This window comes from Mytilus edulis, chromosome 5 (assembly GCF_963676685.1).
Source record: "Mytilus edulis chromosome 5, xbMytEdul2.2, whole genome shotgun sequence".
Classification (NCBI taxonomy): domain Eukaryota; kingdom Metazoa; phylum Mollusca; class Bivalvia; order Mytilida; family Mytilidae; genus Mytilus; species Mytilus edulis.
In genome coordinates this window covers 89,142,240-89,165,652 of record NC_092348.1, presented here as the reverse complement: position 1 = coordinate 89,165,652, position 23,413 = coordinate 89,142,240, and the positions used below count along the sequence as shown (strand labels likewise).

At 31.8% G+C, this 23,413-nt stretch overlaps 1 protein-coding gene across 1 annotated transcript; it reads right to left on the bottom strand.

Annotated features, from left to right (window-relative positions):
- Nucleotides 1-4,413: 4,413 nt before the first annotated feature.
- Nucleotides 4,414-23,393, bottom strand: LOC139524741 (T-cell activation inhibitor, mitochondrial-like). The gene is made up of 9 exons (XM_071319797.1): nt 23,233-23,393; nt 15,312-15,438; nt 12,563-12,677; nt 11,891-12,119; nt 10,804-11,027; nt 9,809-9,900; nt 6,837-7,078; nt 5,861-5,992; nt 4,414-4,977 (listed from the first exon to the last, which is right to left on the bottom strand). The coding sequence occupies exons 1-9, from the start codon at nt 23,283-23,285 to the stop codon at nt 4,734-4,736; spliced, it is 1,458 nt and encodes a 485-aa protein (XP_071175898.1). The 5' UTR covers nt 23,286-23,393; the 3' UTR covers nt 4,414-4,733.
- Between the last annotated feature and the right edge of the window lie 20 nt (nt 23,394-23,413).

The window sequence follows — 23,413 nt, the reverse complement described above, 5'->3', positions numbered from 1 at the left end:
AACTTCATCAGCAACATTTTATATTGGCAAATTTCCAATGAAGTTATTTACATAAAGTTATTGGCAAATAAAAATAGAAAATGACATCATAGTCATGTCTGGCAAATGTCCAACATACATTATCTAAAAACATTTTAGATAAGATAAGGAACCAGATGCTCCGCAGGGCGTAGCTTTATACGACCGCAGAGGTTGAACCCTGAACGGTTAGGGCAAGTATGGACACAACATTCAAGCTGGATTCAGCTCTAAATTTGGATTGTGATTAAATAGTTGACACAGCATAGGTTTCTGACACAGAATGAATGTGTTCTAATGAACTTAAAATTTTTGTTTCTCTTAGAGCAATTCACTATGCTGTTGAATATTAATCCTCTCAAAAAAATGTTTGAAGAAATTTTCTTTTTTATTTATGAAATTTCAAATGAGAAAAATTGAACCCAATTTTTTTAATCACATCCCCCTTTCCCTTATTCCAAAACTAATCTCAATTAAAATTTCTAATGGAGTTTGCAACAATAACTACTCATTTAAATACATCATAAAATATTAAGATGTAAAAAAACTGCTTGTTATCACTGAATGGTAAAGATTATTTTAATTTATCAGTTGGTAGTAAAAAGTGAATATACATTGTATATTGTATATAACAAAGATTTAAGTTGATTCTGGACAAAGAAAGATAACTCTAATTAAAAAAAAATTTGATATTTCACAATATTGTGCAATTAGATATTTCTTGCCATTGCGCAATACTGTGCAATTGAAAAGACTTGCTATTGCACAATACTTAATATAATAATTTTAGATCCTGATTTGGACCAACTTGAAAACTGGGCCCATAATAAAAAATCTAAGTACATTTTTGGATTCAGCATATCAAAGAACTTCAAGATTTCAATTTTTGTTAAAATCAGACTAAGTTTAATTTTGGACCCTTTGGACTTTAATGTAGACCAATTTGAAAACAGGACCAAAAATGAAGAATCTACATATACAGTTAGATTTGGTATATCAAAGAACCCCATTTATTCAATTTTTGATGAAATCAAACAAAGTTTAATTTTGGACCCCGATTTGGACCAACTTGAAAACTGGGCCAATAATCAAGAATCTAAGTACATTTTTAGATTCAGCATATCAAAGAACCTAACTGATTCATTTTTTGTCAAAATCAAACTAAGTTTAATTTTGGACCCTTTGGACCTTAATGTAGACCAATTTGAAAACGGGACCAAAAGTTAAGAATCTACATACACAGTCATGACAGTTAGATTCAGCATATCAAAGAACCCCAATTATTCAATTTTGATGAAATCAAACAAAAGTTTAATTTTGGACCCTTTGGGCCCCTTATTATGTTGGAACCAAAACTCCCAAAATCAAACCCAACCTTTCTTTTATGGTCATAAACCTTGTGTTTAAATTTCATAGATTTCTATTTACTTATACTAACGTTATGGTGCGAAAACCAAGAAAAATGCTTATTTGGGTCCCTTTTTGGCCCCTAATTCCTAAACTGTTGGGACCTAAACTCCCAAAATCAATACCAACCTTACTTTTGTAGTCATTAACATTGTGTTTAAATTTCATTGATTTCTATTTACTTAAACTAATGTTATTGTGCGAAAACCAAGAATAATGCTTATTTGGGCCCTTTTTTGGCCCCTAATTCCTAAACTGTTGAGACCAAAACTCCCAAAATCAATCCCAACCGTTCTTTTGTGGTCATAAACCTTGTGTCAAAATTTCATAGATTTCTATTAACTTAAACTAAAGTTATAGTGCGAAAACCAAGAAAATGCTTATTTGGGCCGACGCCAACGTGATAGCAATATACGACGAAATTTTTTTCAAAATTTGCGGTCGTATAAAAAAAGCTTCATCAGCAACATTTTATATTGGCAAATTTCCAATGAAGTTATTTACATAAAGTTATTGGCAAATAAAAATAGAAAATGACATCATAGTCATGTCTGGCAAATTTCCAACATATATTATCAACTACTATTCTATACAAAGAAAGATAACTCCAATTGAAAATTAATTGCTATTGCACAATATTGTGCAATTAGATATTTCTTGCTATTGTGCAATACTGTGCAATTGAAAATTTCTTGCTATTGCACAATACTTGATATGGAATCCTGATTTGGACCAACTTGAAAACTGGGCCCATAATCAAAAATCAAAGTACATATTTAGATAAAGCATATCAAATAAGCCCAAGAATTTAATTTTTGTTAAAATCAAACTTAGTTTAATTTTGGACCCTTTGGACGTTAATGTAAACCAATTTGAAAACGGGACCAAAAATTAAGAATCTACATACACAGTTAGATTTGGCATATCAAAGAACCCCAATTATTCAATTTTTGATGAAATCAAACAAAGTTTAATTTTGGACCCCGATTTGGACCAACTTGAAAACTGGGCCAATAATAAAAAATCTAAGTACATTTTTAGATTCAGCATATCAAAGAACCCCAAGGATTCAATTTTTGTTAAAATCAAACTAAGTTTAATTTTGGACCCTTTGGACCTTAATGTAGACCAATTTGAAAACGGGACCAAAAATTAAGAATCTACATACACAGTTAGATTCGGCATATCAAAGAACCCCAATTATTCAATTTTTGATAAAATCAAACAAAGTTTAAATCTGGACCCTTTGGGCCCTTTATTCCTAAACTGTTGGGACCAAAACTCCCAAAATCAATACCAACCTTCCTTTTATGGTCATAAACCTTGTGTTTAAATTTCATAGATTTCTATTTACTTATACTAAAGTTATGGTGCGAAAACCAAAAAAAATGCTTATTTGGGTCCCTTTTTGGCCCCTAATTCCTAAACTGTTGGGACCTAAACTCCCAAAATCAATACCAACCTTCCTTTTGTGGTCATAAACATTGTGTTTAAATTTCATTGATTTCTATTTACTTAAACTAAAGTTATTGTGCGATAACCAAGAATAATGCTTATTTGGGCCCTTTTTTGGCCCCTAATTCCTAAACTGTTGGGACCTAAACTCCCAAAATCAATACCAACCTTCCTTTTGTGGTCATAAACATTGTGTTTAAATTTCATTGATTTCTATTTACTTAAACTAAAGTTATTGTGCGATAACCAAGAATAATGCTTATTTGGGCCCTTTTTTGGCCCCTAATTCCTAAACTGTTGGAACCAAAACTCCCAAAATCAATCCCAACCTTTCTTTTGTGGTCATAAACCTTATGTCAAAATTTCATAAATTTCTATTTACTTAAACTAAAGTTATAGTGCGAAAACCAAGAAAATGCTTATTTGGGCCCTTTTTGGCCCCTAATTCCTAAAATGTTGGGACTAAAACTCCCAAAATCAATCCCAACCTTCCTTTTGTGGTCATAAACCTTGTGTTAAAATTTCATAGATTTCTATTCACTTTTACTAAAGTTAGAGTGCGAAAACTAAAAGTATTCGGACGACGACGACGACGCAGACGACGCCAACGTGATAGCAATATACGACGAAAATTTTTTCAAATTTTGCGGTCGTATAAAAAATCTCTGCTTAACATAAGCAGAATATGGTTTAAAGGTTTGATCAACTTTTCAACACTTATCAGGTCTAAAATAAGGGTACATGTTCAAATAAATAAATTGTTCTGATTAGTAATTTTATCCAGATTGAAAATATAAATCAAAAAGGTTTGGTTACTGTATCTAATTTTTGACTCAAACATTAGTATTTTGCATAAATTTATATGTAGTTTACAATAAAAAAAATTTACCTAGCGTATGTCAACAATTTATGCTATTCCACAATACATCTTCATGAAATGCAATAAAAATTTACTGTGGATTCATTTATTTTCGTGGGTTTCAATTTTGGTGGATTGTATAAATCTTCCATTTTGGTGGATATTTGATTTTGTGGTTTTTCCAAAGTTTGCACAAATTCCTATACAAAATATGTAATTCGTTGGATATTTGAATTTGTGGATCCTAGGCTCCAATAAAAATTAGTATCCAAGGAATTATAATGAATCCACAGTAATTGTATTCTGACAGGATTAATCTAAAGCTGTGAGGCAAGATACCAGGCAAGCAGTGAGGCAAGATACCAGGCAAGCAGTGAGGCAAGATACCAGGCATGCCTTCCAGTTTTCAGTCTTATTTTCTGGGACAATTCTGAGTAAATTACCGTTTACAATATAACTGATTAATGTTTTCCATCTGATTACGAAAATATACAATGTTAAACAAATTGTATCCTTTTATCACTAACAGAAACCTTGTATGATTTGATCAAATTCAAGTTGTGGTAGGATTCCTTGTTCTTGGACACTCAATAACTGCCTTTATTGGCCAAATTAAAACATTAAAAACTGATACCTGCTTTATTTAGCTGCCTATTTTTTTAAAAAAAAATTTATGCCCTCATAATAGGCTGTTCAAATTTATTACAGAAATCAAAATATCTGACCATTTATAAAGTGGTCATCATGTTTTTTTACTTAAGGTATATAAATTAAATTCAATAGAAACATTCAATTTTCTACACTCTTAAATACCATGTACAAAATACAAATTCATATTGGTATAAAATCACCAGAAAATAATATTTATGTACTATGTGTACTATGGTATGGCAAAAGTATATAAAAAAAAAAGAAGGTTTTTAATCTACACACAATTAAAATGACGGGTATAAAATAAAATTCATATTTGAACAAAAACACTGCAACTAAACATTTATGATATATCACTCGTCCAGTTCCATGGTATGGTCATTTCCCCATCATGCATCAGTGCATAGTAATGAGCTATATTTAACTTAGAATTGTGTAGTCCAGACTGTAGAAAGATTTGATCATACAATAACCTCTCACAACAATGAATCATTTTATGAGGTGATACATTTTCTTCTTTCTTCAGTGATAACAACTGAAACTCTTCTATACAAAGTTTTTTATACATCTTTTCCATCCCACCTTGTCTGGAAAAAAAATAAATAAAAAAAATGTATTTCTCACTAATACACAAATCTTAAACAAATAAAAATTAAAAGAAGAGCCAGACATGGAAATATGCAAGAATAAATGTACTAGTTCAAACCTATTGACATTTGTTTTTCTTTTAAACTTGAAGCCATTTTATTTCTGTGTTGTCAGTTGAGAATAGAAAAATTTTACTTTATTAACCTGGTTCACCTATAAGCTTGAAATCCACAAAATTTGCATTTCCAAGAATGATAATGCTCATTGTTGAAGGCTGTATATATTGAATTAAGGTTGTTTGAAATCTTGTTGTGGTAAAATGTCTCATTGGCAATCATACTAGGTCTCCTTTCCAATTTTTTTTTTTTTTTTTTTTTAATAAAAACTTAAATAAAACTTTATACCCTGTATACATAATATTTATGTATTATTGCCATTTTGTTTATTTTCTTTGGTTACATCTTCTGACATCAGACTCAGACTTCTCTTGAACTGATTTTTAATGTGTGTATTGTTATGCGTTTACTTTTCTGCATTGGCTAGAGGTACAGGGGGAGGGTTGATATCTCATAAACATGTTTAACCCTGCCGCATTTTTGCGCCTGTCCCAAGTCAGGAGCCTCTGGCCTTTGTTAGTCTTGTATTATCTTAACTTTTAGTTTCTTGTGTACAATTTGGAGTTTAGTATGGCATTCATTATCACTGAACATGTATATATATTTGTTTAGGGGCCAGCTGAAGGACGCCTCCCGGGTGTGGGAATTTCTTGCTGCATTGAAGACCTGTTGGTGACCTTCTGCTGTTGTCTGCTCTATGGTCGGGTTGTTGTCTCTTTGACCCATTCCCCATTTCCATTCTCAATTTTTATATTATGTGACTTACAATGCCATATCCTGTAGTATCATATAGGCCTTGTCTTTATTTTCGGCTATGAATTTAACCAACACTATTCCAGGTATAGAGGAAGGGGTCACAAACTTTCCATTAGATGATAATGTCATTGGTGCTGATCCTCTGTTAAATAAAATAATCTATCATAAATCACAATAGTCAATAAGCAGTATGCCAATATCAATCGATTTTGTTTGAAGATGCTGTCTTTCTTTAAGGGCCATATAGCCTGCCAAGAGCTGTATTTTCTTCAAACATATTGAAATAAAATAATTCTGCAGTTAATTGGATATCAAATATATATGTATAAATCATTTTGGGGCCTTGTATAGCTGACTATGCGGTAAAGGCTTTGCTCATTGTTGAAGGCCATACAGTGACCTATAGTTGTTAATTTGTGTGTCATTTTGGTCTCTTGTGGAGAGTTGTCTCATGTGCAATCATACCACATCTTCTTGTTATACTTACTTGTGCAGCATATACATTTATAGGGGAGGAAATGATATTGTTAAAGTAAAATGTTAGATTCCCCAGCATCAAGACCCCCCTGTTTTAAAATTACATTTGACTTGATTATGTATAAAATTATTTGTACAACTTTTTATAAACTATTTGCAGATGATTATTTTTAATACTGTGGATTTTTTTATTTTCGTGGGTATCAATTTTTGTGGATTGAGGAAATGTTGTATTTTCAAGGATATTTGATTTCGTGGTTTTTTCGAAGTCTGTACACAACCCAATAGCAAATGTGTGATTAGTTGAGCAATTAAATTAGTGGTTCAACTGTTCCAACAGAAACCACAAAAATTGGTATCCACCGAATGATAATGAACCCACAGTATTAGATAATATAAGTACATTGTAAATATACAGCATTAAATGCAGTTTTTCTAAAATCATGAAAACTGAATCAATAAGGATTATTTTAACGAATTGTTACACAAAATAAATCTGCTACACTTACTCTTCTACAACAAGTTCAAGGTGAGATAAATCTTCTCCATTGAAATATCTATCAACATCACCCTGACAATTCCGTAAACAATTGAGAATTTTATTGAGAATCAGTTCATATTCTGTTGCCATCATAATCTGCTTCTTCTTTCTACGATCAATTTTAATATTTCCTAGAAGTTCTGATAATCTTTTCTCCATATAGGGTAATCTTTCTAAAACTGCATCATAAGCTGGCACATAGGACAAAAACTTTAAAAAAAGTTATTGTATAGTTATTCCTTTAAATCATACTGAACATTTCTGAGGTCTTTTGGCTTGCAAACATCAATAAATAAATTTTATCATAATAAATTACTAGAATACAAAAGGAAATTAACTATTTTGCTAGGTTTGTTTTTTTGAATAGTTTCAAATTTTTGTTGTCCATGTATGTTATAACTGATTATATGTATGAGTTTTTTAATTGTTGAAGCCATATAATGACCTGTAGTTGCAAACTTCCATATGTACATCATTTGTACGCTGGTCGATTATTGTCTCATTGGCAATATTACCACTTCTCCTTCTTTTATATATTTTACAATAAACAGCTGTGCCATGAGCGCATGATACGCCCGACGTCTTGTGTGGAAGTTTTATGCAAAAATCATAAATAATTTCTGAGAAAGTTTTAAGCAATAACCATTTATTGTTTTTGAGACACGGCAGGACATGTGAAACCCCCCCACCCTGGGTTTTTTTATACAAATATCACTAAAATAAAATTTTGAATCAAATCAAAAAGTATACAGATCTTTAGATTAAAATAACAAAGAAGTGTGTACAGTTTCAAGCAATAATCATAAATTGTTTTTAAGATACGGCGCAACATGTAAAAAAAAACCTTCCCTTTTTTACAAAATACTCAAAAACTCAAAAATAAAATTTTGAGTTATCACCAAAAAGTATACAGATCTTTAGATTAATATAACAAAGAAGTGTGTAAAGTTTTATGCAATAATCATAAATCGTTTTCGAGATACAGCACGACATATAAAAAACCCTCCCCCTTTTATTACAAAATACTCAATAACTCAAAAATGAAATTTTGAATCATCACCAAAAAATATACAGATCTTTAGATTAATATAAGAAAGAAGTGTGTAAAGTTTTAAGCAATAATCATAAATCGTTTTTGAGATACGGCGCGACATGTAAAAAAAACCCTCCCCCTTGTTTACAAAATACTCAGTAACTCAAAAATGAAATTTTGAATCATCACCAAAAAGTTTACAGATATTTAGATTAATATAACTAAGAAGTGTGTAAAGTTTAAAGCAATACTCAAGAATCGTTTTTGAGATACTGTGCGACATGTGAAAAAAACAAAACACCCCTGTTTTAGTTACAAAGTGCTGTAACTCAAAAAGTTTAAATCTTATTTTCACCAAAAAGTATACAGATCATTTGACCATCATAAAAAACAACTATATTAAGTTTCATGAAATTTAGATTAGTCGTTCCCAAGTTAGGGTGCGACATGTTTACACCGGACAAACAGACGGACGGACGGACACCGGACATTTGTATACCATAATACGTCCAGTGTTCTCCCCAGAAATTTTGGATAGCATCACATTTTGCGTAAAAAAAAATAACTGTATTTTTTTTTAATGTCGTTTGTCGCGTCGCGTTGATGCTCCATTTCCTTTATATGTTTTAGTTTATATTGTTCAATTCATAACTGAGAATACAATTAAACTATAACCACAAAAACAGTTGTTTCAGTTTATGTCTTCTTTATTCATTTATAGTTACAGAATTATTTTTTTCCTCTTGTGCCAAATAAAAATAAATATGTGGTTTCAGTTACCCAACAATAAGTCAAATGAATGAATGGTTCATTACAGTGCAACCTGTATTTATACAAAACTAAATTATCTAGTACACAAAATTAACTACTTTTTATATAATATCAAGTAAAGATAAAGTAGCAAAAGAAGCAAAAAAAAATCAATTTAAAAACTTTTTTTTATCATGTTTATGAAATTCATTGTTTCATGCCACCCAATGAATTAGTCCCAGTTGTTTCTTATCTTTACATCAAAATCATATGTATTTTTAACAAAGTTATCTAACAAATAGTCTGTTAAAGCGTAGTTTTCTCTCTTGGTATATTTTTTCTGTCTACTGTCCATCTGTTGTCATTATCGTGAAAATGCGGATTTTTGTCATATCTGGTCCGGTTCCGATCCGTAGTTTACACAAAAATGTGCAATGGCGGCCGTAGTAAAATTTACGAAAATGAGTCCGAGAATAAACATTGTTTGACAAGAGATTGTGAATGAATAAGACGCTTTTAATGCATTAAATGGATTAAACATAAACTTAAGCCAATTATGATAACTTATTAAAGAAGTATTAAACTTATTTTAGCTCTAAACCAAAATTCTCGCTCTCGTATTACCGGAAGAGAAAGAAAGTAATTTTTGGAGAGTTGCACAAATAAACGACCTTTTAAAAAAAAATAAAAATCGTTTCAATCTCTGAAATTTCGTAATACAAAACGTTGATTTCGAATTGTTTTGTGATTGCATTTTTCCATGTCGATATTGGTGATTGCAGACACGTGGTATTAGTCATGTCACAAGTGTCAGCTTGGGATATTCGCATCCAAACACTTTTACAGTTATCACCCTGAGGGCAATTAACACCTAGCTATTTAATCTCTTAATTGCCTTTAGTGTCCGACTTAAAGGGATTACAATTAAAGGTGATATAACTTTTATGATCATAATCGATAATAGATGAAAGTTCAAAATTGAGGACAAGTAAAATAGCATCTTCAAAATAATTATAGCGTCGCGGGAATTATTATAGCATCACGGTGAAAAAATATAGCGTCGCGGTACCGCGACGCTAAAACGGCCTGGGGAGAACACTGAATACGTCCCGTCAAAATTTTGACGGGCGTATTAAAATTAAAGATACAAAACTCACAGTCATCCAATCTGTATCACAGTCACCACTGCTAAGTACAACTTCACCATATAAACTGACACCAGGCTTGTTACCAAATACCAAACTTCTACCTATAAAACATGTAGCCATACTTAATACAATTTCTCTGTTTAGACCAACATCAGATATATTTTTCAAATACTAAACTGTTATCTTCATAAGAAGTCGCAATTCTCAATAGTATTTCTCTTTATAAAACAACATCAGATATTATATTCCAATACTTAAAACTCATTCTACAAATATTAAACAAGACGATGTGGTTTGATTGCCACAAGAGACAAAAATGACACAGACATTAACAACTATAGGTCACCGTACGGCCTTCAACAATGAGCAAAGCCCATACCGCATAGTCCGTTATAAAAGGCCCCAAAATGACAATAAAAAAACCAATTCAAATGAGAAAACTAGTGTCCTAATTTATGTACCAAAAATGAAGAAAAAACAAATATGTAACACATAAACAAACAACAACCACTGAATTACAGGCTCCTGACTTTGGACAGGCACATACATACAGAATGTGGCTGGTTAAACATGTAAGCGGGATCCCAACCCTCCCCCTAAAAATGTAACAATATAATACTTAGTTCAATTTTTCCATGTAAAGTGACACCAGATTTATTATTTAATCTTCTCTATGTGAACAAACACCATGTGTGTTACAAAAATAAATGTCAATAAAATTCTAATCTGCAATAATATGCGGCATTGCTGAGCACAAACTCTCAAAACATGGATTTGCATGGATATCATACAAAGTATACCTAAAGTTGTGGTGAGGATTTAAACAACTAGAAATTAAAAAAAAAATTATTGCAAAATACTAACTTTCCCTTTCATATATCAAATACAATTTACATACATGAAAGTCATAAAAACTGTACTTCTTGCATATTAGTGAACCAATTATATTTAAATACTTTGAAATATATACAGCGTTTGTGCATGGAAAATTAATTCATTTTTACCTTTTAAAATATTCTTGACTTCTTTTGGATGGTTATGACAAAATCTAGAAAATGAGCGAAGACATCCCATATAATGATTGATTTCCCAATCACTGTACCAATTTATATCTTCCAATCCAACAAAATCTATCAGTTCTTCATAAAGTTCATTTATCTGTTCCTGTATCTTCTGACTAGATTCTAATTTTAATTTGGCATCTGGCCCTTTTTTCTGTAACCATGAGCTAAAATAAAACAATCCTACATATTTTTTATGTTTTATAAAACTTGTATGCAGTAATTATAGATCAAATGCAGAGTTCATGGTAACCCTTCTAGTTGTATTCAAGACACACAATTTCAAACTTAGAGGCTATCTTATTAGTATTGTGGGTCCCAGCATGCAATATTTTTTTCTCAAACAAGTACAATTCAAATATACCAATTATTATCACATATTTGTTACGAATACGTTGGGTTTTGCATATGCAATAACCTCAAAATTGCCCGGGGCAAAAAAGACGATATTGATATTGTGCCCTGATTCCAAATGACATCACGTCATTGCGTCCTTAACGACACTTTTGTGATACAAAATTTAAAATTTTACCTGTTATGTTTCATTAAATTGTAATAATTGAACTTTGTGTCTCTATTCTGCAGAACTTAGATATGTGATAAATAGATTATAACATGTCTTTTCCATATTGGCCCTGGTATCATCCCTCGACCCATATCGGCCCTCGGCTAAAGCCTTGAGGCCGATATGGGAGTCTCTGGATGATACCAGGGCCAATATGGAAAAGGCCATGTTATAATCTATACTTATTTACCGGTATGCCAAATCTGTAACATTGATTGATCTTTATTAAACCTGTTATTTGAAAAGCCGTATAAATAAACAATGATTTATTTTTTTGGTGCTTGCACATGCAATGGGTAAACCAATAGTATGTATGATTATATCTCTACCCTAGATTGATCATTGTAAAGCTTTCTTACCAGATATGAGTTAAATAATCTTTTCAAGTATGTCCTTATCATCTCCTTTTAGAGTTATATGTAGCAGATCTGAATTAATGCACTTATTTGATGTTATTCAACTTACATCAAAGTACCTGTATGTAGTTTACTGGTAGCCTGGTAATACTCATCATGTGGGTTCTGTTTACCAGTGAAATGATAATAGGATGAATCCCATCTAATTTTAGTGGTAACAGGTCCCCTTGGAATGGTATCCAGATAATCTAATGGAAGAGCTACCGACTCCAGTACTGTTGTCACTGTGGATCTGACATCTCCTGACAGTAACTTCATGTTCACATACTTGTATTTATCTATTTTATATGTTACAATTCATGTATTAAGTTAAAAATATAGCAAAATTCTCAAATAATAGTTACAAATACAAATGAACTTTGCCACAACAGAAATAGGTATTAAGTGTTTCCAATGAAATTTTTGAGTGTACTGTTACAGAATTTACATAAGAGACTACATTATTACATATAATATACTGAATATTTGAAAGAATATCATATTAAGGATTCATTTATATTTGTGGATGTCAATTTTCGTGGATTGAGAGAAAAAAATCTTTCTCATGGATTTCCTAACTAGTTTAGAAAGATTTTGCATGCATTCTTATGTAAATTTTGTAATTCATTAAACATTTGTGATATCTTTGGTTGCCCTGTACCAATGAAATCCACAAAAATTGGTATCAAGGAATAATAATGAATTAATCGTATGTTGTTACAATATATTTATTTGACATTACCATTTTGTTGTTTTCCTCTTACATAAAAGTTGATATCAGTTGGCTTTGCTTTCCCTGTTTTATGAAGGTCAGTTATATACTCGTGTAACTTCTTTAGGGATTCTTCATTTACTTTCTACAATTAATCAGAAATATGGTTTAATGCTTCTTTGTTAAGGCTTTAAATGAGTTCTGCTCTGAAACAACATGAACAAAGTAAATTTTATATATATATATATATATATATATATATATATCATTACTGATCTATTTTTACACCTTATACATTATGTATCAGTATTGTTAAAACTTGTGACACTTGAAGAAGGCCATTTGTTGAGCCGAAATATTTGTCAACACGATTTAATAACAACATTTTCGTATTATAACATCTTCTATCAGTACCGTTGTGCAAATCTTTAGACTGATATAATTTTTTCCTTATCTGCATAGTATCGCCTATTCTAGACGATCCAGTACATAGTAAATTTGCTGGTTGGTCGTTTTTATAGACTTTTATATATATATATAACTAAGACATGCTAATAAAGCAAATTCAAGTTCATCTATCTCACCTTCAAGATGTTGAAACATAATTTTTCATTTTCTGACTTGCACAATTTTCTGTTCTACCTTTTTGAGAAATTCCATTGACTATAGAATATTTTAATTACATTCTATATAATAATGTAATAAATGACTGTTTGCTATATTATCTCCCCTTTGAATTGTTGGACTGAAATGATTTGACTTTTAACACAACTTTATACAGTGTTCAGCTGCATGAATGTGATTATTTGAGTGTTAGACATTGCTGTTTAGGGGGGTTTAAGATATACCATTTCTCTTTATGACATCATCATTTTGGTTAACTCTTCTAGTCACTGCAAACAATAATACAATTCCCTCAGCATATAAAATGACTTATCTTAAGCATCAAGATATCAATCAAAGAGCAGATTGCTCTGAGGGATACGATTGCCGTTGTTTCATTGACACATGTATACATGTAGCTGGATAATATTATTTTCAAAACTTATTCAACTGCACATGTAAAATGTAATTTACGTAATCTGAATAGTTACAAAATAGCCAATCTCGGATAATAGTGTATGAACAATGTACTTAGGCCTATTGTGTTTTATTTTTGTACTATCAATTCCAAGTTTACTTTCCACAGCAGTTACTGAGACTCAGAGTGAGAGAAGGTATTTCACTGTCGTATCTTATCACCTACTTTTCTACGTTAATTCTAGGAGGAACCCCATTCCTAACTCTTTAAATATTTAATTTCCTTTGGGTCAGTGATCATGACTCCTTTCCGTTCTCATTTCTCGGTTTAAATTGCATTCGTTTTAATATAATACAACGTTTATCAACAGATGAGCTAATACTCGACGTGTTGTTTTGATTCAGAATTCACTTCCAGAAGGGAAACAACTCCAAACGATAATATTGAAGACTCCATTTCACCTGAAGGGGTGTTCTAATTTTACGATGTGGACTACATTTATTTTAATTTAAATGATGCATATGATTTAAAATTATGCAACAACAATAACCCTCAATAGCAGACACACATAGAAAAGATCCCATGAGTTATAAATCAATTAATCGAGTGGGGAATCCAGAGCAACCATTCAATCTAATACCCCTTGAAGTCAAGAAAACTATACACATGCGCATAATTACCAAAACAAACCCTGGAGCAAGAGTGTATATTAAATGTTTATTAAACGACCTAGATGGTTCTCTATTTCTTTATGGAAGTACAATCTCAAATATCAGTTTCATAATGGTAACATATAAGAAAAACTCCACTTCAGTTCTTATATGACAGAAATAGATTTATCAGAATTCAGAGAACTCTCTCATTTTTATCAAAACTGGGGAATTCCCTATGACGTGTTTCTAAAGGAGTAGGTTCAGTGAGACCCCTTTTTGGCCCCAAAATATAGCAGTTTTACAAAATTGTGAAAATGTAACCTTTTAGCTATTAATTGGAAAGTAGAAAACTTCTGCTACACAAATATGGGCTGTTTTTGACAATACAATGCACATATATCGGGTGCTACTATCATTAAGTCATGCTAAATTACTAAAATCTTCACAATTTTAGCATTTTAGTAAAATTTTAGACGGTTTCCGTTCATTCATAATATTGAAATGTAAATTGTATTTGATGATAATACATAACATATATAAAGGTTGAAGATGAACACAGATGCGGCCACTTTCATTTTTGACAAAAACCATCTGAAAAGGAACGATTTTTTGCATATTTGATAAATTTTTCATATTTAAGCTTGAATCGGAGCGTTTTTGATGACTTAATCAGTTACAATCTTTCACATAAACGAATTGAATCAATTGAAATTGACACTAGAGTGTTTTAAAAGTGTCCAAAATATTTCGTCAGATGAACTTGAAATCTGAGGCCAAAATCGGCCCTTACCGGAACTACTTCTTTTTAAAAACACTAAATATAAATACTGCTTAATTCTGATTTTCCGTGTTGTTAAAAACACGCATATAAGTCAAGGGATTTATCAAACATGAAGATTATGAGAAGAACATTATAGGAAAGTTGTTTAAATTCAATCCCTTTGTTTGTTTTTACCTTTTAAACCAAGACAATCATAAGAATCTGTATTGTTCCTTAATGTTTAGAATGAAACGGTTGATGTGAGGGTATTGCCCTGAGCCAATGGTATAAGTCTACAGATTGCTTGAAAGCAATCATATCCAAAAAACTATCTCAAGTACTTACCCTTTCTACTGGAAACTGTCCATAAAAATCTGGATGTACTGCAAGATAAAATGGTCTCAATGCTGTTGCTGTTTCACTGACTGTCAAATGTCTTTTTAAAATCTTCAGAATTTCCAAACTTGTTGTTCTACAAATAACAAATATGATTTAGTTATCTATTGATAGGGATAGTGCCTAATTAAACATAAACATGATAAAGCTTCCAAAAAAACAAAAAAAAGTGCCCCCTTAAGTTTTAAATTTTCTAAAACATTTATGCAATGAATTTGAATTTTATCTACATATACATGTATCAAGGGCATGCTATGTCTTAAAACTTTTCCAGATGCAAAGGTTTTCCTGTATTCTGAGAAATTTTTGAGGTGAAAACGTAGCAATTTTAGCCAAAGGATGAACCTTAACTTATGGTTAAAAAATGTTTAGGGGAAGGGTTTGGCTCCAACAAATTTAAGCTTAACCCAGCCACATTCTGAATCATAATGTGCCTTTCGCAATTCAGGAGCTAGCCTGTTATTCTGTGCTTGTTGAATTGTATATCATGTTTATTTTTTCATTCATTGTTTTGGACATAAATCAGGCCATTAGTTTTCTTGTTTGAATTGTTTTACATTTGACTTTTCATGGCCTTTTATAGCTATAATGTAAATACTATTAAATATTATGCAATGTGAGTGGTGCTCATTATTGAATGCCTGAATGGTGACCCATAGTCATGATAGTTATAAATTTCTAAGTCATTTGGACTAGTGTTGTCACCATATTTTCTTAATTCTATATTTGTAAGTACTGCTTTATCTCCTTTTTTCAACTGCAGTGCAGCAATTCAATAATATTGTTTTCAAAAACATGATAAATGACTTGTGTCTGAATCGGTTAGTTGGCTGAAACCTCTTGTAAGCCTCTTGGTCTGGGAACACAGTTAATGTCTTTTGATTTCCATTGTCCGTGAATAAAGTCCCTTGTGTGGACATTGTGTTACTTGCAATTTGTTTTTTACCCCTTCTAAATTTATTTCTTCATGCATTATACCTAAAATAACAAGTAGGGGGATGAAATTACACTGTAAAATAATTTGGGTCATGATGACATGAATTTCAAATTAAAGGTCCAGCTGTAGAGGTTAACAGTCTGGATTCTACTTCGTCAAAATTATCTCCCCATTATGCTAGTTCATTTTCACAATCGTAGAAATGAAAGCCATTGTAGGGATGACGCGCTGCCAATTTTGCTCTTGGAAACCGATAAATGTATCCACATTGCACCATTAAGATCCTTATATGCCAGGACTGGGTTGCACAAACGTTTATTAAGTTAATAGACTATTAACTTCTAATAGACTATTAAATATCTAATTGACAATTAGTTAATAGAGTGATTTAATAGCGTTGCACGAATCACTTTTAAGGATACTATTAACTAATAGACAATTAAGTGACTATTAACATTTTAATAGTCAATTAAGCTCCATTTAATTCTGCGAGTTTCATCATTTTTTCACAACATCATTACGATTTTCATCGTTTTCACGACGTCATCATGATTTTCACGATTTTCATCAATTTTTCATGACGTCAACACGATTTCAGCGATTTTCATCAATTTTTCATGACGTCAAAACAATTTCAGCGATTTCAGCATTTTTCAACGGGGTTGTGTTCAACATCGAAGCAGCTTAATAGTGCTACATAGTGCTACGTAGATTTATGACTATTGAACGTGTAGCTAGCCTAGCTGCTATTAATATCTACGTAGCTGCTAGGCTAGCTACACGTTCAATAGTCATACATCTACGTAGCCGCTAATATATTGAACGCAACCCTGGGTCTACTTTCAATTGACACCAAAACATGTCCAATTCCAAAATACAAGAAATTGCATATGTTGTATTGAAAAAGATAGAAAAGTCTCGAAAAACGAGGGGAATAGGGGAATAAAAAAGCATTAGTCTTAAATTCCATTATGTTACTAATTTAAATGTAAATTTTATAGTCGACGTCTACAAAAGAAAATTGACAACTGCAGCCTGCTATATTTATATCTTCCATTTTGAGAGTCTGACTCAATCTAAGTCTATTTTTCACTTCGTTTATGGAAGGTTGGGAACTCGAATAAATTACTATAGTATTTAGCACAAACGTGGTAAAATCAGTAATTTTTAATCTCCCATGAAAAAAACTTAGCCGCTAATTTATTTCAAACAAGATACAATAAATTGCAAAATACACGAGGGAAGAAATTAAGTATCATAAATCGGGGCAGCCCCGTTATTCAGATGTCCCATTAGTCCGACACCACATTGGTGCGACAACCCAATAGTCCGACGTCCCATTAGTCCGACACCCCATGATATTCCAATACCCCAAATAGTCTGACATGGAATAATTCAACAACTTTTTTAAATAAATAATTTTGATTTCAAAAGAAAAATCCCATCAGTTATACCTACATTCCTCCTGATAGTCCTAAAAACAAGTGAAACTGTGAGCTTCTGCTCACTGATGATACCCCCGTCCAAATATGCATTTGCTATCAGGTGTAAAAATGATACAAGTGTTCGGTAAACAGGAAGATGTTGAGTGATGAATCTGAAAACGCATCACACAGTTTAGTTGACTTATATCAAGCCTGAAACCAAATTTCAGAAATCCTGGTAGTGTAGTTCCTGAGAAAAATGTGACGAAAAATATTCATGGGACGGACGAACTGACGGACTGACGGACTGATGGACTGATGGACTGACGGACTGACGGACTGACGGAAGGACAGAGGTAAAACAGTATACCCCTCTTTTTTTCAAAGCGGGGGTATAATAATAATACAAGTAACATATCATAAAGTACTTACAATATTTCAATTTTGCGTGATGTCCAGTGGCAAATATTATTGACATGCATGTTCAGGCCGAGAACAATCATTTGACAGTAAAAAACAATAGATAGGCCCTGTAATAGTTGCCATCCGGCATGAAAAAAAAGTCAATGACACTTGAACTGCCACTAGACAATGAAAGTACATACTAGTATTTAATAGGAACCACCAGGAATTTTGTTTGCAGCAGGCTCAGAAAATTTTTCACGGTTGATCGGTAAATACGTATTAGTGAAAGTGGTCGTATATATTCACCCCTAAAAATAAAGAATGAATGAGACGCGGTGTAGCGAACATTTTGTCAAACTAAATAAGCTTTGGGAAGCTTTATCGAATAACTAACATGACGATACACAGCTATGTATCTCTCCCAAAGCAGAGAAATTAGAAAGTTAAGGTTCTAGTTAGGCTTTACCGCTTAGACGATTGTATGCGAGATGCCTAGTTTAGTGTACAGAATTATTTTGAGATGAACATTAGTTTAGTTAAATTTATACAACAATGTTCATACACTACTTAATTGAAGAGTTAGTTAATACGCGGTACGTTCAATTATAAAGACTGTGGTAAACCAAATAGAACTTTATAAAGTTTGCCGCGTTCTCTGTGAGGAATCTGTTAGAATAAGTTTACAACAGCAAAAAATGCTCGTAAATCGGAATAGTGAAAACTGGCACCTTCCATTGTGAGTGTCAAAAGGGGTGGTGTTGGTTGCTAGAGTAATGTTCGTGTCGCATGTTTGCATGTGTTGTTTAACACTATATACATGTAAGGTTTGGGGAATCTGCATTCTAAATATTTTTTTTCATCTGCTTGACCAGAAATATTTTTTTCTATCAAATTGGCGATCAGAATATTTTTTTTTAGGAAAAAACCATAACCCCCTTGAAGTTAAATGGTCGTTCCCTGATTACGTGAACATTTTTCTTTATGAAGAGAGACTGCACTGCCGATGACATTTCTTTTTTTTTAGTAGAATGTGTTCCCATTTTCTTATACCAAAATTTGCAAAGTTTTCAGTTTCTTTATATGCATATGGTCATGGTACGAATAGTTCAAATACCATGTCAACAATTATTCTATCAAAGGGTGTCTGCATTGGGGAGGAGGGGGTCTTTCATATCTGTATTCTTTAAAATGTTTGCCATTTTCTCTATTTTTCATACTTTTGCCCATTATTTTAGGACCTCATTTTTCTCTATTCTTTAATCCCCCCATCATTATTCTCTATTCTGTAAATCCACATCAACACCCTCACGAAGCTCTACTCATGAAGTATATTTTCTATTACGGCACTTATTAACCTTTATCGGACTATTGGGGTGTTGGACCAGTGGGGTGTCGGAATATCTGGGCGATCCCCAAAAGTCCAATAATTGTTTATGTTATAATGAACCCTATCCCATGTCAATATCAGATATTTCTTGGTTAGATATAAATATTATGGACAGTATTCACTATGCCATCTTTATTTAAAAAAAAAACTAAATTAATTCACTGTGTAATATATCAAAATTATCACGTAGTTTCTCTTTATGTCCTACGAATAACAATGTATGGTATTGTGCACTGTTCTGTTATTTGTGTTTCTTATCTGTAGTAATCATTAAAATGTTAACTTGGCATGCCATACTGGATAGAAATGCGGACGTGAAAGAAAGCACTATTTATCAAAACGTCAATGGAGATTACATTTACACATTATTAGTTTAAATACATCGTATTTTAGGGAAAATGTGTATTAATTTTCAATGTTGACACCAATATCGATCTGCTGGATGTAGAATTTTACGAAGAAAAACTACGGCTGTAATTTAAAACTGCCATATTTGTTATTGCATAGCAAAGACTAGTTAAATCATTGACAATATTATAATATTGACCTAGTCCAAATAATTTTGACGTTTGGCAAGGCTATTTTATTTTTTTTCTGGGACGCCTTCCATTGACCCAATATTGTTATCGTACGATGCAGTCCGATGTATCCACGCATTACAAAATTATTTTGAGAAGAACATTAGTTTAGTTTGTTTATATACAACAATGTTTATACACTACTTAATTGAAGAGTGAATTATTTAAAGTTAATACATTGAACTCTAAAGACAGTGTTAAACCAAATAGAACTTTGTAAAATGTATTGCGGTCTATGCATACGAGGAATCTGTAAGAACAAGTTTACAACAGCAAAAAATGCTGGTAAATCGGAATAATGAAAACTGGAACCTTCCTGTGACAGTGCCAACTATTTTATGAAGGGGTAATTGGATTGCGGAGGAGGGGGTCGTTAATTCTTATCTGTATTTTTTATACTTTTTGCCAATTATTCTCCAATCTTTATATTTTAACACCTCATTTTTCTCTATTAATTCTTTGGTATTGGTCAATTTTTCTCTATAATTCTTTAAATTTCCCCCATTATTCTCTATTCTGTAAACCCACATCCACACCTTCGTGAAGCTCTATTCATGAAGTATATTTTCTATAACTGCAGTTATTAACCTTTGTCGGTCTATTGGGGTGTCGGAACAGTGGGGTGTCGGAATAATAATGTGTCGGAATATCTAGGCAACCCCAAATAAGTCCAATAATTTATGTTATTATGAACCCTATCCCATGTGAATATCAGATATTTATTTTAAGTTTATATCCAAAGATATACCAAAGTGTCGGATAGTTTTGTTTTATCTTCATTACAGTTTTCAGTTGCAAAAAAAATATTGTTTTAAAAATATGTATTGGATATAAATATTATGGACAATATACACCATGCCATCTTAAATAATAAAAAAAAAAGATTAAAAGTATCACGTAGTTTCTCTTATCTCCTACGAATAACAATGTATGTTATTGTACGTTATTGTGCACTGTTCTGTTATTCATTTCTCCAATCTGTAGTAATCATTAAAATGTTAACCCGGCATGCCATACTTAATAGAAATGCGGACGTGAAAGAAAGCACTCTTTATCAAAGCGTCAACGGAGATTGCACATTCTTCACCCCTGTTATAAAAGGTTTTCAAATGTCCAATGCTTTCGTCCATGCATGCCTTTTAAAAATTGTTAATTTTGGAGAATGGATTTTATACTAAGAAATATATTTCAGTTTGAACAAAGCATACTTCCAAGGATAAGGGCAAAAGTTTTTTCTTCAGTTTAATGACACTTGCCGTATTGAAAATAAAACCATTGTTTCCCTAATAGATTCATAATGACAATGGTTAATCATAGAATTACAATTATATCTTCATTTATGCTTCAAAAACTTATTAATTTTTATCTTTTCTTTTTATTATTATTTTAATAATAACAAAAACAATTCTTTTTGTGACGAAATCATACAATGTGGGATATCACCGGCTGTGCGAGGCTCTCAGTCCGTCAAATCATCGAGTTGAGAAGCCTGTCACGGTATTCTTCGGCTGATTTTGAGGTACAAGTAATCCAAGCACTTGCATGGCATCCATTTTAAATGTACAATTAAGGACTTAATAGCGCTCGTTCGTTCAATTAAATTTAATAGTGAGTTAATAGACTATTAACGTTAATTAAATTTTGTGCAACGCAAGTAATAGACTATTAAATTTAAGTGTACTTTTAATTGACTATTAACTTTAATAGACGTTTGTGCAACCCAGTCCAGTTGTATTTGAAAAGACAAATGTATCAACTAGCAAATGAGCATCAGTTTGTGATCTTGTCTGCATTGATTCAACTTAAAACTGTTGTCTGATCGGTTGTCAGGTGGAATTTTCGAAAATTCATAAACATTTAAAAAAATTCTTAAATATTTCGTGGAAGGGCAGACTTGATTTGTTTAGTGGTTGAAAACTATAAACCCTAGTTATTACACACAAAAAATTATAATTTTTCGAAGATATGCATTTTCATCATCCAACTTGAAAGACTGTCTTTAAGTACTTTTAGTAAAAAAAATAGCTATTCGAACACACCTACTCTGTTTTTGTGATTCATTAGATAGGAATTTCACTTGACCCATATATTTCATCGTTTAGTACTGTGATTGTTTATGTTTTAAAGTCAACCTGTAGCTTTGATATATAAAAATGATAGAATCTGAAGCGAGACGATGTATGAAATATTCTTGCTTTGTATGATATCAAGACAAAATATTCAACTCAAACACGCCCTTACATAAAAAGGTCGCTAGATTTTCTCTTTTCGATAAAATTGTTACCCTTTTTTTGGAATTTTTTCTTGAGTTACATAATGGAAGGGCAGACACGAAAATTGCTGACCTAATAGATTGATATGTTCTCCGTCCGTGGTAATTTTTTCAAAAAAATCGGAGGTTATGCATTTTCTACATCCAACTTCAGATCCAACTTGAAAGATACCCATGTCGTTGATTTGATATCTAATTGTTCTTCTCAACTATGTTTTAGATAAATTGAAAACTTATGCAAATGGTGTTTTTAAAATAAAGCACTTCCTAATTGAGAAGAAAATTGTCATTTTATTTGTTTCTATTAACTTTTAAAAATTTTGTCACTATAGTAAACATTACAGTAAGCATTTATCGGCTTCTCTAACAAAGAGCTTCAATTCTTTTGTTCTATTTCAACTGGGTTTCCGACTGTTAAGAATTAGCATATTTTCGGAAGCTGTTAAAAGATTTCAAGACCCATATTTAACATAAAAATTGTCAATATTTTAGTTTTTAGTAAGTGTAAACTTGACCTTATAATCTCTCTGTATTTTTGATCGCTCTGGTAATTTTATATCGCTATTGTATAAAACCTCAGAGTATAAAACTCATTAGTACGTTTAAAAGCTTATGAAGTTTTCTATTTAATTTCTCCCAAAAGTAGTACAACACACTGTAAATAAATTATTGAGAAAGTGCAGATTGGATTTTTTAAATTTTAATTCATTGTCTAAAAATAATGCACTTCGAAATAACTGTGGTCCCAGACCTCTTGCCAAACCACAGGCACAGGGTTATTTGTTACGCAAGAACATTTGCAAGTAACTTGAACTACGGACGAGTTTTGCATGCGTTGGCAGTTTTCAATTTTTTGTATCTTTGTACCTTTTACAGAGGTCATGTGTTGCTGTCAATAAACGTGTGCTTAATATTTTCATTTTATCTATAGTTTGCTATCTTTTGCGTTTTGGATTCTGACAGCACCATTGTTGACATTTTCTGTTACACTTATCTCCCTTGTTACGCAGATCGACAACGCATCTGTTCCCGGTGTTGATTTATCTAA

Coding starts and splice junctions, on each gene's coding strand:
- LOC139524741 (XM_071319797.1), bottom strand. CDS start 23,285: ATGAAAATATTAAGCACACGTTTATTGACAGCAACACATGACCTCTGT. Junction 15,439..23,232: donor ACACATGACCTCTGTAAAAG/GTACAAAGATAC, acceptor TGTTATTTGTAG/AACAACAAGTTTGGAAATTC. Junction 4,978..5,860: donor ATACTACAGGATATGGCATT/GTAAGTCACATA, acceptor TTTTTTTTCCAG/ACAAGGTGGGATGGAAAAGA.